Genomic DNA, 18,345 nt, shown 5'->3' with positions numbered 1-18,345 from the left:
AAGATAGTGGATATGCAATTAATGAAGGAAGCTCATTTCAAAGAGGGGAATTATTCTGTAATTATTACTGCTGGGACATAGGTACTTTTCCACATATAATGTAAAATCAGCTGTAAAGCATATCTGCGTTTTCCTTAAGCTTTGGAATTCCTTAAGCTCTGTGAAAATACGTAATTATTTATGCTATCGCTACTTCCCATTGCTTTGCACATGATCGGTGTGTGCAAAGATGTGTCCATAGAAATGATAATGTTCATACAGTCCACTGGGGTGAGTGGAGAAGGCTGCTCAGGGCTGCAGGCGACCCAGCCTAGTTTCAGCTCCTGCCTCCGCCCCACTCCTGGCCCCCGAGATCTGCAAGGATGGTCAGTACCTTCAGGCACCTGCCCTCAATCCCAGCTCACTGTTGTCTAGTAAGCCTCGTGAGTTGTAGCTCTGTATAAGGACAGATGTCTTGTGAAGTTGTTTAAAATATCAGAATGAAATTTAAGTGTCATTCCTTTTCCGGAGAGCAGTATTATAAAACGTTTTTCTGCAAAAACATTCTTTTTACCTGGATGATGATTACCTTGGATCTAGTCTACTCTGTGAGTAAAACTTTAAAAATTAAGACCTCAACAAATGGTTAATATCTGTGAAAATATTGCAAGTGGTATATATTTTAAAGAAATAGACATTCCTGATCTTTCAGTTGTCAATGAAATATAATTTACTTACATGTACTTTCCTATGAATTTGGACTATCTTAATATTCTGTGTCTTACTACGAAATTATGAAAAGTATTTCATAACTTCCACTTTTCACTAGTAACATTTTAAAAAAATCTTGTAGATAACTTCAGAAAAATCCTGTTGTCAAAAGGAATATACCTGAATGTATCGGAGTTGATGCAGAAGCATATACATTCTCCTGAAGTTGCGGAAAGTGGCTGTAAAATGCTAAATCAACTTTTTGAAGGAAGGTAATATAGATGCATGGACTTGTGCAGAATATGTAATATTGGACCAGGTAGAATATCAATAATTCAACCATAGTTCTAAGAATGAAAAGAAAAGCATGAGGCATTTGAAGACTGAAATGCTGTGTAATATAACCTCATATGACTGTTATCATGGACTTATTACATGGACTTATCTGAACATTGAAAGGGGTGATAGAGATTGTAGAAATAGGGTGAAGGTTTGCTTTTGTGCTTCATGCTTGGTGCCGTTTTGGAAAATGGCAATTATACAGTACAGAACTTCAAACAGATTATCAAATTATTGTGTAAATCTGAAAAGCATAAAAGATAAACGCAGGATGTGGCTTCTAATTGGTGCTTTTTTACAACTAATATTGAATGTTATTCCTTCATTTGAATGAACTTTTTCTCCTCTTCCTGCTTTCATTCCTTAGCTGAGGAAGCTTTTAATAACATCTAATTCAAATCCAGAGATGGTAAGATTCCATGGCTGGCTCATGACAAACAGAGACCTAATCCTGGGGTGGCTGAAGGGGTGAGGTTGGGTGGGATGGCGAGTGTAGGGGGTGCAGAACTGCTGGCTTAAAAGAAATAAAACCCGTTTAAAAGACCCATACTGAATTACCTACCGAAGGTGTCAGCTGCAGGATGTTTGATCAGAAGCCTGGTTTGAGCTTGTGAGTTCCCTGGCTGGAGACAGCAATTGTGTCCTGCATACAAAGCATAGATGTTATTCCATTAACTGGAATCATCTGAGTATATTTCAAACAAAAAGGAGCTATATGGGAAACTGTCATGTATAAAAGAAAAAGTAGATGACACAGATATTGCAGTGAAAGTGATCTTATGCACTGGCTGTCCCACTAATTGGAGCCAATGATTTGATCTCTGAATGTTAGGGTCCTCACTGGTAAAGAGGGATAGCAATAACCATCTCATAAGTTTTAAGTTTATAATGTAAGGGTTAAATTGATTTTTACAAAGTGATTGAAATAATGCCTGCTGTATTTTAAGCACTCAGTAATCAGAGCTGTTCATACTAATACTGTTTTTAAATATGAATAAATGAAATGCACATAGTATGATAAGCAGTATGCATTCCATCTACAGATTGTAAGGAATGGGGTTATATGTCTTTAACATTCAGTTGAGCTAATCTATTTGTGTTTATATATATCATACCTTGAGTCTTATTTCTTTTATTTAAATGTTGCTCTTAAATAGTTAAATGGCAAGCTTATCTTAAATGGTGGTTTTTATGGTCCTGGAAGTATGTGAACCTTTATAAATGAGGCAAAACACAGTGGAATAACCTGCAGTTTGTGATTCTGGGCAATTAATATTTTGAGCTGTTCCAGTCCTGGGGATTCAGAGTTCAGTTTGACCATGTGCCTGCCCCCAGGAGACTCATTGTCTCTGATGGGAGCCCAGTGTGTGACCAGGTCACTGCGACGCGGTGTGCTAATGCAGGGCAGGGCTGTGTGGAGGGAACAGAGGAAGGAACAGAGTGGACCCAGCGGGGGTGATGAAAGAAGGGAAGCTCTAAGGGAGGGACGTGTCCACACTGGGACTGTAAGGTGGAAAAGAGGGACTGTATTTCCATGACCACAGAACCCAGTGAAGCAAACATGCAGCTCTGATTGCACCAGTTTCAGTTAACGGGGCATCGTGCCAAGCAAGGACTGCTGGTATTAAAGTTTGTAGTACCTGCTAAAATCTAGGCCAGCGGCATTTATTCAGATGTAAGAGAAAGGATAGCTAAATTACCTTAGAAAATCACGACTTTAATGCAAAAAACTGATGAAGAATGCTGTATAAGAAGTCCAGTGATGGCCTGGAAGAGGCCAGTTGGTACGCTGTGAAGAGGCTGGCCTCAGGCGTCAGGCGAGTTGGCATCCCAGCCCTGACATTCTAGTGGCAGGACCTTGATATCGAACCTCTTTGAGCCTAAATTCTTCATCTAGAAAATGCGAGTAACACTTTATTCTCCAGGGTTGTTGCAAATGAACCACGAGTAATTCAAAAGGAAGTTGTTAGTTTTGTGACACTAAATAAAAGAATTCTCAGGTTATTGTGATTCAACCTCTTGAGGTCGAAGTTTAATCAAATAATTATTAAAATGATGTCTTCTCCTATGACTGAATTCAGATGCATTTTCCTAAAGCTGCTTCTGATACAATAGGATGGTTCTGTTTTCCTGTACTTGCTTCAAACAGGTGTTTGTACAATGGAATACGGTTGTACCTTTAGTAAGCATTTCAATATTATATCTCCAGTGACACTTCCCTGGATGCGATGGCAGCGATGGCCCCCAAAATTCTAACAGTCATGAAAAGTCATGAGACATCATTACCCGTGCAGATGGAGGCACTTCGAGCTATTTTACATTTTCTAGTTCCAGGTAAGTTAACGTTAACGGTTATGGGAAGAGATGGCGGTCTAAACGGATGTTTTGACTTTTCATTAATTATAAACTTTCTAGGCAAAAATTAAAGGGTTCGTTTCTGCCGGCCAAATGTGCATCTTTCTACCAGCCAGAAAGTAAGAGGAGATGGAAAATGATGATGTGAAAGAATCAGATGAACTTATAAAAATTTAATAAGAGAAATTTGATCATTGATTTACACAAGCAATGACTAAAATGTAAAGTGTGGAGCTTTATCTCCAAACAGAGTGTGCATTTCTGGTCATTCTTTTCTACATCTGTTGCCATCACCGAGTCCAGGCTTGCTTTCTGTTTTTCCTTGTCTAAACAACAATAATGGCTAATTTTCAGATTCCCTCTCTCGCCTCTTTCCAGCCCTTCTTTTACTCTGTGGTTGAATTAATCTTTCTCAGCTAGAACCACGTGCCTTTTACTCATTAAGCTCAGTCGCTTCCCTCCTCCCTGCCCTGCCTCCTACTTACCTCCGGGGCGACCTGATTTGTCCTCCAAAGTCCACTTAAAACACCTGCTCCTCCATTCATTCATCACATAGTTATTAAGTGCCTCTTATGTTCTAAACGGTGTGATGACTGCAGAAGTATGAAGGATGAATGAGGAGAGAGTGACTGGTCTACTGTAGGCACTTAGAGGCAGGTGATATATAAATAATTATCGGACAGTAGGAGAGGCGTTATTATATATATATTACATATCATATTAAGGCCGTGAGAGTATTGATGGAGACAGAAATAAATCAAAGGAGTAGGTCTCAGAGTTTGTGCTGTTTGAAGTTCAAGGGTGAGCAAGGCTGACCTGGCAGGAAACCGAGAGGATGTCGCAAACAGAGGAGAAAAGGGCGTGTGGTCTCGGGTGAGTGAAGCGTGGTGTACCCGGAGAGCAGGGCCTGGGGGTCCAAGTGCAGGGACAGGCAGAGGCCTGAAAATGCAGAGCTTTGAACAACGCTGAGCAGTTTGCACTTTTTCATGGAAGTCAGTAGAGGTGTTTAAAAATGGTAGAGTGACGACCAGTGTGCAACTTAGAAGAATAACCCCATGGTGCAGAGGGTGCTTGGCAGGGGAGAGCCTCCTACAGGGAGGCCCCCGGGGTCAGGTGAGATGCGGTGGGGGCCCCGCAGTGGGAGCAGAGGACAGCACGGGGCTGAGAGACGCTGAGGGGACACATCTGACGCGACCATCTCCCCACTGAGTATCAGGGTTGTGTTGATTTTGTTGCTGTTCTGTGAAATTCCCAATTCTTTTGAAGCTCTGGGTTTTTTTTTTTGTTTGTTTGTCCTTTTTAAATGAAATCTTCCTAAATCTACCATTGTCTATAGTCATATTAGTATTTTATGTTTCTGAGTATCAAAGTATACCTCTTTTTCACAGAGAGGGCTTTCTGTAGTCATTTTTTAAAAATCCCCTGGTAACTCGAATAAAAGAGCCATTCAAGCAATGTATTTTGAAGTATGATGTCCCATTCATGGTAATCAGTCAACTTTTGAGATGTAATTTAACAGACATAATTTTGCTCAAAAATAGTGCAAGTTTTTTGAACTTTGTAGATCATAAAAAACAAAACAAAACCCTTTTGATTATCCTTCAAGTGTCAACCTTATTCTTTTGAGGGTGGATTTGACTTCTAAATATAACCCAAAGACACTCAGAACCTAACTTGTTAGTTAATAAAACAGCACTCTTTTAGTTCAGCACTGAGTTTTGAATATATTTCTTTCTTTGTTCTGAGATTGACCCTAAAATGACATTGATAATCAATAATCATTTAGATGTATGAAATGATGGCTTTAAATGATAAATGATGGTTTTTTACAATGATGTTTAGATGTATTAAAGGGGTGCCCTTGAAAATACTTTTATAATTTTAGGTTTATATGGAACTATGAAAATAAATAGTCATAGATATATTTTATACACATTTCACTATATAAACACATTTCTCTATTAGGTAAAGTCTTAACCATCTACTTCACTCTATGTTACCACACCATGTTACCACACCACACCACACCGTACTATCCTGTATATTGTGAGTAAAAATGTATCAGTACCCCTGTAGTTTTGAGGTTGAATATGATTTTGGTTTGAGCATATTCAGTTGAGCCAGGTGCTTATAAGATCTCTCAATGTACACATATTCATTGATTAACTAGACCATATTCAGATTTTCTTAATTGAAACAGATTTGCATTATAGCAAATTCATGGACTTCTATATGCAACTGAGGACCACTTATTGCATCCAGCGTTGCAGCTCTTAAGTTTCTTCAATCTAGTATTGTTCGTTTCCTCCTCCTTTATACCCTCACTTGCAGAAGTCATAGAACCTTCTGCTTTATTACTTAATAAATAATAAAGACCCAGTTATTTTAATTAAGTTTCATTTGACTTGTTCTTTCTTAGCTTAGTGTCACTTCTAGAGAAAATAATGTAAAATTCTTTAAAAACAGACACATGCAAGTTGAAAAATGAATAGAGGGAAGTGATTATATAAAACCACATCCATAAAAACAAAAGGGAAGCTGAATTTGACTTAGGAGGATATTAAAATCCATGTATTTATAGTTAATAACAACAATACTGATGGTTTGGAGGAATTAGAACATGTCCGTTGTTATGTGGAGTGTTCACCTGCACAAGCTTTATAAATTCTCTCAGTAACCCACAGGCAGAAAACTACATTTTTTGTGTGCTATTACAGACGATGAAATTGAGGCATACAACACAGAGATCTGAAGGACACAGCTTATATAATGCAGTCAGGTATTCAAGCTGTGCAGCCTGACTCTAGAATAAGCACTTCCCCAAACAGCTGTTAGATCTAAAGCACTTTGGAGATGATTAGCTTATGGATCCCACCCTCAGCAAGTTTGCAGTCCAGAATTTCAGTTATTTACTATCATGTGGAAAGGAAATTACATGCATTCTAGACAGTAGAGCCTCCAATGATATAACAAAGACCATAGATGAAATCAGATGTTTAATAAGACTTACTACTTGTGGCATGAAGTTTTTACTACTCAACAAGCCTGCTTTTAGCAGTTATATCTGCCTATGATGTAATTGGGCAGCCTCAGAAATTAATGTTTTGGGCGCTGCAAATAAGACACAGAGAGTTTAAGTGACTTACCCAGGATTATTTGGCTACAGGGAATGTCAGAACCTGTTGGAATAAATTTAAAAACGAGGACTGAAAGTTACAGACGGGTGGAGATCAGCCTGTCTTATTCACCGTGGCGTTCCCAGCACGAAGCAAGATCCCTGGCATGTCGTTGGGGTTCACATTTTTGTTAAGTAAATGAAAAGCTGTGCAGCCAATTTATAGTTTGTGTTAATACAAATTATTGAAGAGAAAGATTATAAGGGATTGCTTATTAATAACTATGTCTATAGGCATAGGTTTTGGAAACATTCATTCATAACAGGTTTACTTATACATTCTACTGTGTAACCAATATTTTTTGGCTTCCTGCTTCTCAGTGGTGTAGAGATAGTTGAGCTATAATGTAGCTTAATGAGGAATGTTTCCTTTAAGTAGCTTAATACTATTCTGCAGTCTGAGAATGCTTCTAATAAAACTACATGCTCTTTACCATCATGATACTGAAACTAAAATCTTTTTTTCTTCTCACTATTCTGACTGCTCTTTTAGGTCTGTATTTCATCTCTGACCTTTTGATAGTGTAGTCCAAATAACTTTGAGCTTCTTTCAAATTATCCATTGTTGCATACAAATTGAGCTTCTTGTTTGAATACAGCCTATTCACACAAAAAGAGAAAGTGTTTGCTGCAGAAAATTCTTCCACCATAGTAACTTCTTGCTACTTTAAATCCAATAAACATCCACACGTTGTATTTATTTTATACCTAATGATGAACAGCTTTTATAAATTCCTTAAAGGTAAGGGTTTCTAAAGGTAAGGGTTTCTTTTATAAAGAACCATGTCTTAGAAAAGAGTTCAATATGTGTAATGATCATTCCTAACAAGTGACAATCCGATTAGCTTATAGCTTCATGAGAAAAACATTTATTTGTGTATTTTTGTATTCAGGTGTGCCAGAAGAATCCAGAGAAGATACTGAATATCAACAGAAGTTAAATATGGTCAAAAAACAGTGTTTCAGGCATGATATTCACAAACTGGTCCTAGGAGCTTTGAATAGGGTATGTATAGTACAAGTTTGCTGTCTCTATACTGTCAAGTAGAATATGGATTTTGGGGAAACAGGAGCTTTTTTAGCTTTAAGTGTTCCAGCTAAGAGAAGTGTACCATCACCTGCAGACACAGATGAGTCGTCCTGCTGGCTGGCAGCATCCACTCGAGTTGCTCGAAGAACTGAAGCACTAGCTGTGCAGCCAGGCCTCAGCAGCGCTGTCAGGAGCCATGGCTGCTGTTTTCTCTGTCTTCCGGGCAGCCTGTCTTTCTTTTTTGGTCCCACGCTGGTTCAGTCCACACAGACACCAAGCGCTCAACATAAAAGTCTCTGAGTCCTTGTGCTTATGCTCACTGCCCTCTTCAGAGATAAGCTCTGAAATGGCTCGGTGTGTACTGTCTTCCCATTTTTAGATATTTACATATTTATGTACATTCACAATAAAATTATAATTAATATAATCATTCATCATACTATGAAAAAGGAGAAGAGGAAAATTACATGTATACTGTGCAGGGCAAAAGGTATGGATGGAACTATGGTTTGGAAGTTGAACATAGATGAATGGTTCTTTATAAAAGACGTGGATGATGATGTAAAGAATAAGTAGGGTTAATGTTTCATGGCAGGAAGAGAGCCATCAAGGTGATTAATGGAAATGATTCCTTGTGATTTAGTATGCTTTGAAAAATGTCATGAATCAATTAGAATACCCTGCAGAGAGATCTCCTTTAAATGTTCAATTTAAACCGAACTTTACAATGTAATTGTCTGTGAGATATAGGAGTCATTTGTACTCAAATCACAATATGATTCTTGAGTGTTGCAATATAATGGGTTGAATTTAATTGCAGAAATATTTGATGGAAATTAAGTATGTGGAAGGAACTGTGGTAGGCAGTGGGAAGACAGAAAATGAGTATGTTTTATATCCCATTGTCAAGGATCTTGTTATCTGGCTAGGGAAATAGCAGGCATGCATAAAACCAGTTGCTCTACAGTAGCACTTACAGGCTGTACTGGCTCTATGTTACTCTAGGAGCTAGAAGAGGGAGCTGTTAATTTTATTTATGGCATGTGTTGGTTAGAAGTAGTAGGTACCAGAAAAGCGTTATAGAACTGAATCTGTTTAGCCCATCTTTCCTGAAGTTACTGGATATGAGTGTGATGGAATAGAAGGAGCTGGGATCGTGGGACCTAGTTCGGCCACTAAGCACCACGATGCCGGGAAAATCCCTGAGCTCCCAGAGGGTGCTGTGCTCTGTAGTCTGAAAGAGTGGTTGAGAAGCCCTCCCCACTTTTTTCCATGGCAGCATCTGGGTGGTGACACACATCATCTCGGTAAAACAGTGACTGTCATTTGGGGGCAGGGAGGAAACATGTCGTGGGAAACAGAAGTGACAGTGTTTTAAAAAATCTCTCCTGTGTAATTCCTCTAATCCTTCACCAAGATTGAGAAAAAATGCTCCAAAAGGTGAATGTTGGTATTTCTTCAGGTTTAAAATTCTGTGACCGCGTGTCTCACCCTCAATAAATGTTACAAAGCATCAGAAATTTTAGGTGCAAATACTGCAGACACATGACATGAATTGCCATTAAAAATAAGTCTGTTGTTGGCATGCAGAATTTCAAGGAAGGTGGAATTTGAAGATCAACTGAGATTTGCAGTGCAAAGACTATGAAAAGTATTTGTTAAAGTGAATCAAAGTTTGGATATTTATAAAATTCCAGCAACATTCAGATGGAAGTTAAACTCTGTCTGGAACATTGACATTCCATTGATGCTTGAACCTTTTAGCTTTCCCGACACACGGACACTTCCAGTCACCTGTTCCAGAGAGATTTATTTGTCTAGAATGGTTTCCGGAGAACAGAGTAGAAAATAGGGCTCTCGGCATTTTGGCCGTGTCTGTGCTTTGTATGCAGGACGCTACTGCTGTTTCCAGCCGGGGGACGCACAAGCTCGAACCAGGCTTCTGAACAAATGGACACAAATCAAAGAACTTGAGTGTTTCACAAAACCCTTGAAGGAAAATGCACCCCGTTTAAATACTGAAGCCATTTATTCCAGTTGTGAGCAGTATGTAGTGAAGGAGACAGTCCTCTGCAAAAGCATCAGTGACAAAAGAAAAAAATTACGAGTATACAAAAGAGTTTATGAGGCAACTCTTAGAAAAACTATGAAATTCGCCTGACAGGTATAAAGCTAGCATGGAATACATGTGAGCACATGCCTTCTTTTTGGATAAAATGACTAATTTAAAAAAAAAAAGAAAATTAGTTGCTATTTCTGAACCTGTAATATGAATAGCAGTAGCATATTCTGAAACTAGGTAAGCTAGTGTAACATTTTGAACAATTAAATAAAACACATGCGTAACCAGGAGAATTTGGAGAAAGAGAATAATTAGTATGATCTAACTCTATCAGATTATCAAATCTATTATAAAACTTTGGGAATTAAAATGGTTGCTATTGGCACCAGAGGAGATAGATCAGAACCACACAATGGTGACTCAAGAAACAGGCTCAACTACACGTGTTCAGTTGAGTAAGATCTCCTCCCACCGCCGGGGGACACAGAGTGCTCGGTAACTTCTGTTGTGGTAACCCACTCTTCAGCCATTTGGAGAAAGTGAGGGAAGCGACAATTTTGCCTCATTCTGCCAAAATATGTGACAGGTGGATGAGATTCACTAGTAAAAATGAATTAGGCATATAAATGTATCAAAGGGGTCTCAAGTAGAATCATTATTAAAGTAATATGTTACAGACGGAAAAGCTGGGTTGGGGGAAACTAAGTAATACGTGTCAAAATTAAAAAGGACATGTTTTCTGATCAGCAGTTCTATTCTTAAGAATTTGTGATGTCGAGAAACCTGTGCATGTACACAAAGATTTCTTGAGATGGGAACGTTCACTGTGGCATGATTGCAGTAAGAAAAACGGCAACCAACTAAATCCTTACGCGGTAGTCGTGAGTGCTTTCTGCCAGGTGTTTCAGTTCTCCACCTGCTGGGGATTCTAGGACGGTATTTGTCGGCTGTTTTGCAGTTAGACTGGAGCGTGTGACTGGCTTTGGCAAAGGAGTTGCAAGTGGAGGTTACTTTTTTCATTTCTGGACCCAGCTTTCCATGGCTGTGGAGGCATCTCTCCGAACACCGCGTCAGGCCCTGTGACCTGTCATGTTTGCGATGGAGGCTGTCCCATCAGCAGAGGTCCTGGAGTGACTGATGAGCATAGGCCTCTGGCTCACAGAGCATGAACAAGACTTGAATGTTTTCTTCAGCCTATGAAATTTTGGGGTTGTTAACTCAGCTTAATTTAGTCTGTCCTGACAATATAGTCACCATAATAGATTCTAATGACATAAATTACATTATTTCCAAATTATGTGATTCTGTATAGGGATTAAAAGCAACGAGGTGAGATTCCTAACATATGGCTATGGAAAAACCTCCAATATTTCGTGAATATGAATGTATCACTTAGGTATCCATTTTTCCCCTTCACATAAGTTAACACATTATGCATGCTTTCTGATGAAACGAGTATATTTCCATTTCTTTGTATCTTCTCTCACCCCTTTCTCACTCAAAATAGATTTGCTTTTAGAGCTTTAACTCTACAAAACTGTCAAATGGTTAAGACTGTGGGCCCTGGAATCAGGGTATCTGGGTTGAAATCTGGCTTTACCATCTCCAGACTAATGTACCCTGAACACGTTAAAGTTTTGGCTTCATTATCTATAAAATGGAGATAATAAATGGTTTTTCACATAGGGCTATCATGAAGATTTTTATGAGACAATTCATGTAATGTACTCAGTACAATGCCTGGCATATAGCATGCACTCAATAAATCTTGGTTAATGTTATCACTATTAGACTTAAAAGTATCTTGACCTCTGATTATAAAAGATGAGGAAATCAAAGTATTCACAATGTCTTAAACTATCTCTGCCTGTTTTCTCACCAACCTCTGTTCACTGAATTAATGCTACATTGACAAAGTTAAAAATATTTGCATTCAGCTCTATAACCATGCTTCCTAAGTTGCTTTTCATCTCACCCCTACAGTGTCGGAGTTAGTGTGTGTCACCAATGTCAAAAGACGGGGTGTGACTGTGATTGTCAGGCGGTTGGGAAATGCGTTGAGTGTTTTCTCCTGAGTCAGTGAGTAGGGTGGCCTGGAAAAGAAGAGGCCCCTGTTAGATTACCTGTAAAACATGTCACATCATCTGGAGGAATCGAGATGGAAAGTTGGGAGGAGGTAGTGGTCAGGATCCTGGGCCTTTAAGGCAGGCACATGTATTATATTCAGGTCTATTCAGGTTGCCTTTTTGCTTTGCTGATAGTTTCCTTCACTGGGCAAAAGCCTTCTAGTTGGAGGTGATCCCATGTGTTTATAGGCCTGACACCGATTAGCTGTGTGACCGGAACTTTCATTTCTGAATCTTTAAAGTTTGGTGAATCCGTTGCATGAGGATGTTGAGTAGAATAAGATAAAGAATGTGAAAACAGAGGGAAGAGTAAATTCTCGAATAGTATCTCCCGTGGTGGGAAGGCAGATTGCATTTTACCAGGGGATCAAACATTCCTGGTCTGGTCTCATCTCTGCAACGCACAGTCTGTATGACTTTAGGGATTAAAATGTTAGCTCTTTAATAATAAATAAAAATAAAGCAACATAAAGCAGAATCAAGGGTACTAATCTTAGACCACTTAGATTTTATTTTTATCAATCTGTAACTGCCTTTAACTAAGGTCACTGTTGACTCATTTTTTACTGAAAATACTCTTAATTGTCCTTCTGATTTTAGTTCATTGGAAATCCTGGGATTCAGAAATGTGGATTGAGAGTACTGTCTTCTATAGCGCATTTCCCTGATGCGCGGGAGGCGTTACCCCTGGAAGGAGCTATGGATTTGGTGCTGCACACGCTGCAGATGTATCCGGATGACCAAGGTCGGCAGTTTGAACTCAGCCTTTGGCTGGTCAGTTGTATGTCTTTAAATTTTTTCTTCAGTTTTGAGGTTTAAAACAATTCATTTTGTTTTTTTCCCCATTTATTCTAGAAATTCAGTGTCTGGGTTTGAGTCTTATAGGATGTTTGGTTACAAAGAAGAATTTACATGTAGGAACTGGACATCTGGTGGCAAAAATTCTGGTTTCCAGTTTACAGCGATTTAAGGATATTGCTGAAGTACAGATTAAAGTATGTGCATTATCTCGAAGGGTATTTGAGATCTTGTGAAAATTTCTTTCAGAGCAGTGGGTGTAATTTCCACTTTGTATTAATGAGAGTATTCTAGTTAATTGAAAACCATTTGTCATTTTGTTGTTAGAAGGTGAAGAGAATTGGATTGCATCTCTAATGATCCTGTGTTTCATTATTAAATCTCTAAAATCAGCGTGCTCATTTGCAATTTATCTTGTCCATGAAAGTGTAAAGAATGTGCTAAAGAAATTCCAGCTGGCTGAGCTTTATTTGCTTAGATTTTAGATAAATAGAAGTTAGAAATATTCTGAAGTTTGTCATTCTCTGTGTTTTATTTGGGGCTGCTTACCTCTAGTAATTTTGCCCCTTACTTTTTTTCTTGCAGTGAAGCAATATTTTAAATATTTTTCATGAAGCAAAATTAAAAATGTGATGTGTAATACCTATCCTTATAAGGAATCAAAGATACTGGATTAGGGTTAATTCAAGAGAGACTTAAAAATAAGTTGTTTCAGGTCCACCCATCATGTATGTACATACATTTGTGTTTATTTTAATTGAAGTGTAATCGACAATCTCCCATTAGTTTCAAGTGTACCTCCTAGTGATTCAATATTTTTATATATTATGAAATGATCCATGCAATAAGTTTGGTTTCCATCTGTCACCATACAGTTAATACAATATTATTGACTATTCCCTATCTGATGTATTACACACCCTTGACATATTTATTTTATAATGGGATAACCTCTTAATCCCCTTCACTTATTTTTCCCACCCCACGACCCTTCCCCTCTCCAGTAACCAACAGCATTTGTTTGTTCATTTGTTTTTTAGATTCCACATGTAAATGAAAATGTACAGAAATTGTCTTTCTGTCTGACTTATTTCCCAGAATATAATACCCTCTAGGTCCATCTTTATTGCTGCAAATTGGAAGATTTGATTTTCTTTATGGTTGACTAATACTCCGTTGTACACACACACATATATATATATATATATTAAATTGTTGTTTTCGTTTTCTTCAGATAACTACCCAGAAATGGAATTGCTGGATTGTAGTTCCATCTTTAATTTGTTGAGGAAGCTCCATACTGTGTTCCATGGTGGCCGCACAAATTTATATTCCCACTAACAGTTCATGAGGGTTCCCTTTTCTCCACACCATCACCAATACATGTTATCGTTTGTCTTTTCTGATACATACCTGATTGGACAGGTGTGAGGTGATATCTTATTGTGGTTTGATTTGTATTTCCCTGGTGATTATTGATGTTGAGCATCTTTTCATGTAATTATCTGTATGCCTTCTTTGGGAAAATATCTTTTGATGTCCTCTGTTTTAATCAGGTTGTTTATTTTTTTGGTAATAGGTTCTGTAAGTGCTTTATATATTTTGGACATTACCCCTATTGGATGAGTGATTTGCATATATCTTCTCCCATTCAGCAGGTTGCCTTTTTGCTTTGTTGATAGTTTTCTCCACTGTGCAAAAGCCTTTTAGTTGGATGTAATCCCATTTGCTCATTTTATTTTTGTTACCTTTGCCTGAGGATATTGCTAAGACTGATGTCAAAGAGCTTACTGTCTGTTTTCTTCTAGGAGTTTTATGATTCAGGTCTTATATTCAAGCATTTAATCCATTTTGGGTTGGTCTTTGTTTATGGTGTAAGATTGTGGTCCAGTTTCACACTTTAGCACATAGCTGTCCCGTTTTCACAACATTACTTACTAAAGAGGCTCTTTTCCCTATTGCATATTTTTGCCTCTTTCATCATAGATTAATTGCCTGTACAAGAATGGGTGTATTTCTGGACTCTTTTCTGTTCTATTGATCTGTGTGTCTGTTTTTGTGCCAATACCATATTGTTTTGATTGCTGTCGCTTTGTAATACATAGTTTGAAATCAGGAAATATGATACCTCCAGCTTTGTTCATCTTTCTCATGATGGCTCTGGTGATTCAGGGTCTTTTGTGATTCCATACAATTTTAAAATTCTTTATTCTAGTTCTGTGAAAAATACCATTGATATTTTGATAGGGATTTCAGTGAATCTGTCTGTAGATTGCTTTATGAAGTATGGATATTTTAACAATATTAATTCTTCCAATCCGTGAGCATGGCATCTCTCCTCACTTATTTGTGTTATCTCGATTTCTTTCATCAGCATCTTAACAGTTTTCATGGTATAGGTCTTTCACCTCCTTGGTTAAATTTATTCCTAGGTACTTTATTCTTTTTGATACAGTTGTAAATGGGGTTGTTTTCTTAATTACTCTTTATGTTAGCTTTTTATTAATGTATAGAAATGCAACAGATTTTTGTGTATTAATTTTGTGTCCTGCCATTTTACTGAATTCATTTATTAGTTTTAATAGTATTTCAGTGGAGTCTTTAGTTTTATAATATAGTATCATGTCTTCTGCATATAGTGACAGTTTACTTCTTCCTCTCCAATTTGATGCCTTTTATTTCTTTTTCTTACTTAATTGCTGTGGATTGGACTTCTAGTACAATGTTGAATTAGCCTAGCAAGATTGGTCATCCTTGCCTTGTTCCTGAGCTTAGAGGAAAATCTTTCAGCTTTTTACTGTTGAGTATGATGTTATCTATGGGTTTGTCATATATGGGCTTTTTTATTTTGAGGTACATTCCATCTATACTCACATTGTTGAGTGTTTTTTCTTTTTTAATGTTAACAAGATAAATAGTTTCCTTCAGAGTTTCTGCCTTGGTTGTGATTTTTTTAGTTAATGGAGTTTTCAACTTTCATAAACCACACTCAGCAAATATTTTTATAGATGGTAACACTGACCAGGAATAAAAATGTCTAGTCTTCAGCCTTTGCATAGACATTATTAGTAAATGAGAGATTGTATGCAAAGTTTTTCATTATAAAATGCTGAGCATACAATCTTAAATTAAAAACAACAATGCTTTTTATAAATCAGTTTTTTTATATTGTGTCTCAGCTTCAGATGCTTAAAGCAAAACTGGAATTGATTTAAGATAATCCTAGGGAAAGGAAATGATTTTGTGCATGTATGGAGCCACTGGTTACTCAGTATTAATTTATCTAGGCATAAATTTTAGGATCTGTATAGTAGAGGTTGTAAACTATTGACCAGTGGGCTGAAATATGCCTGACGACAGATTTATTTTGCCAGTTCAGGGTTTATAAGTTTTTAATTTGAATTATGTGCCTCCTACACATTAATATTACCTCCTTTGCTCAGTTCATTTGAGTCTGCAGGGACCTCTGCTCTGGAGGTATACAGCCCACCTGTCCCTCTGTCAGGCATAAACTAAGATTACTTCTCTTATCAAATGTCAGTAGTTCTAGAAACTTAGCATCTTAAGAATGCAAAATAATAATTTTAATATTTAGATGATTTCATTAATATATTAAAAGATAATAAATATTTTAAAACCTTAGTTGATCTTTGATGAGTTTACCCAAGCTAAATAAAAGTAAAATACAAAGTTCATTCTTTTCCTAAAACATCATATAGTTGGAGAAGCCAGACAACTCTTAGGAGTATGTGTGAGGCGGTTCTAAAAACTGTGGGGTGACTGATCAGTTCTTTATAAATAATTTGCTTAGGAGGATGTAAACCTCAGAGTATCTTCAGAGCTTCTCTTAAACACAGTCAACATGTATGAAATCTCAGAGCTCACATTTATCTGTTTGAGGTTAAAATTTCAGAAGAAAGTGCAAAAGTGTTGGGGAAATACTGGGCTATCTAGAGAACCTAATCTTCAATAAAAATGCATATGACCAGCCTATTTGGGTCTATAGCCCTGCTAACTTTGCTCTTCTAGTCCTGATTAATATTTGGCTTTCATCCTGTAGGTATTGCTTCAGATAGGGATCTTTAAAAGCCAAATTTCAGTGGCTTAGGTATTTTTTCTGCTTTGTTAAATGATGATTTGTTAACTAGCATTTTATTCTCTGTGTGCCAGCTACATGTCTTAGAAATGAGGTGTATTTATAGGATTGCTCCAAGACGCACAGCTTTAAGGTACAAACCCAATAAATGTACCTACTTAGTTAAGCGAATACCCTAGGGTTTAAGTATCATATACAAACCCTATTTTGTATTATTTATTTATTCTTTTTTTGCCCATGATTGCTTATATTATTATAATTATTTTCGGTCGCACTTCCAGGGATTTCAGACAATATTGGCAATACTGGAATTGTCAGTGTCTTTTTCTGAGCTGCTGGTGCATCATTCCTTTGACTCAGTGATATTCCATCAGATGGCTTCCAGCATCATGGAACAAAAGGCTCAACAGGTACCGTGTCTTCCCCCTGGGGGCTAACTGTTGCAGGTTTAGCTGGCTTTAATCCTCATTTCTGTTTGTTTTAGTTTCTACACCTTTGTTGCAAGTGCTTCGCAAAATTAGCTATCGATGATGAGTTAAAATGTGTGATGCTAGAGAGAGCATGTGATCAGAATAACAGCATCATGGTGGAATGCCTGCTTCTGTTGGGAGCGGATGCCAACAGAACAAAGGAAGGAACTTCTTTAATTTGTCAGGTAAATATTCAAGGCCTGGCTTTTGTCTTTTCTCAGTAATTTGACTTCACCACCGAATAGCTCTCACTTACATCCTATTCTTCCTGGCTACAGAATTTAGCAGTTTATTGCACAACTGCTTGTAATTTGTAGTAGGAGTTTAGATTTACAGAATTTCAAAGGTAAGAGGATCCATTAGGTTTTATCCAATCTCACCCTTTATTTTACTTGTTTACCTAACTTGTTAGGTTGATAAGTAACTTTTGATGTGTCTCCTACTGTGCATCTCTGTACATATTGTTCTGAAGCCACACTCCGCATGACATAAGGTTTTGTTTTGTTTTGATCATTTTTCAACCATTTTCTCTGTTAGCAGTTCCTCTGTCTAGAAAGTTCTACCTTCAGGGCTACTACCTGTGGTCAGGTGGGCTGTGTCCTGCATACATCGGGGGGCGCTGTTCACATCGGTGTCCCCTACCTTGGCCACCGAGGCAGTTGTGCAGCCCTGGGCCGTGCCTTCCTTTCCCTCCTCCCCTAGGGCACCGTGCCAACACCCCCGTCTAACTGTTCTGCTCTTCCCTCACAGCCAACCCAAGTCCTCACCCCTACGGCCATGCAAACTCAAGCCTTACTTCCCTCAGTCCACGGCAATTAGGTCCTACCTCTTACATGTTTTGTGAGTGATATGAAAGTAGGAATGCACAATGTTCATCTTTATGCCATTCAGAATATCTAACTCACTATTTTACCTACAGTGTGAACTGAGTAAGTATTTACTGAAGTGTGTTACATAGTATTTCAAGTTTGCCTTCATTGTATAAATTTTAGAGTTTGAAAGTAGCCTTCAGGTAGCACCATGGATATTTTCAAGAAATTTAATAGTATTTCTCATAAGACAATTATGTTGTGATATAATATACATTATTAAATAACTTCAAAGCTGGCTTTATTTCATTTCCTACGTGCCTACGTATTCAAATCAATTTGTCCACTGTAAGATTAAGTCAGTACTAATTAGCAATCTACGTAAAAAGAAACCG

At 37.7% G+C, this 18,345-nt stretch overlaps 1 protein-coding gene across 6 annotated transcripts in view; it reads left to right on the top strand.

Moving 5' to 3' along the window:
- LRRK2 (leucine rich repeat kinase 2) overlaps nucleotides 1-18,345 on the top strand; it is a 120,037-nt gene that overhangs the window by 23,924 nt on the left and 77,768 nt on the right. For all 6 annotated transcript variants that reach the window (XM_073223795.1, XM_073223792.1, XM_073223793.1 and 3 more), the window contains 7 exons: nucleotides 833-962; nucleotides 3,239-3,363; nucleotides 7,453-7,565; nucleotides 12,378-12,522; nucleotides 12,633-12,772; nucleotides 16,953-17,081; nucleotides 17,156-17,326. In XM_073223795.1, the coding sequence (XP_073079896.1) occupies nucleotides 833-962; nucleotides 3,239-3,363; nucleotides 7,453-7,565; nucleotides 12,378-12,522; nucleotides 12,633-12,772; nucleotides 16,953-17,081; nucleotides 17,156-17,326 (953 nt within the window). The remainder of the gene's footprint in view (nucleotides 1-832; nucleotides 963-3,238; nucleotides 3,364-7,452; nucleotides 7,566-12,377; nucleotides 12,523-12,632; nucleotides 12,773-16,952; nucleotides 17,082-17,155; nucleotides 17,327-18,345) is intronic.

This window comes from Manis javanica, chromosome 15, assembly GCF_040802235.1.
Source record: "Manis javanica isolate MJ-LG chromosome 15, MJ_LKY, whole genome shotgun sequence".
Taxonomy (NCBI): Eukaryota; Metazoa; Chordata; class Mammalia; order Pholidota; family Manidae; genus Manis; species Manis javanica.
The sequence above is the reverse complement of the archived record's forward strand: the minus strand, read 5'-3'. Positions and strand labels throughout refer to the sequence as shown.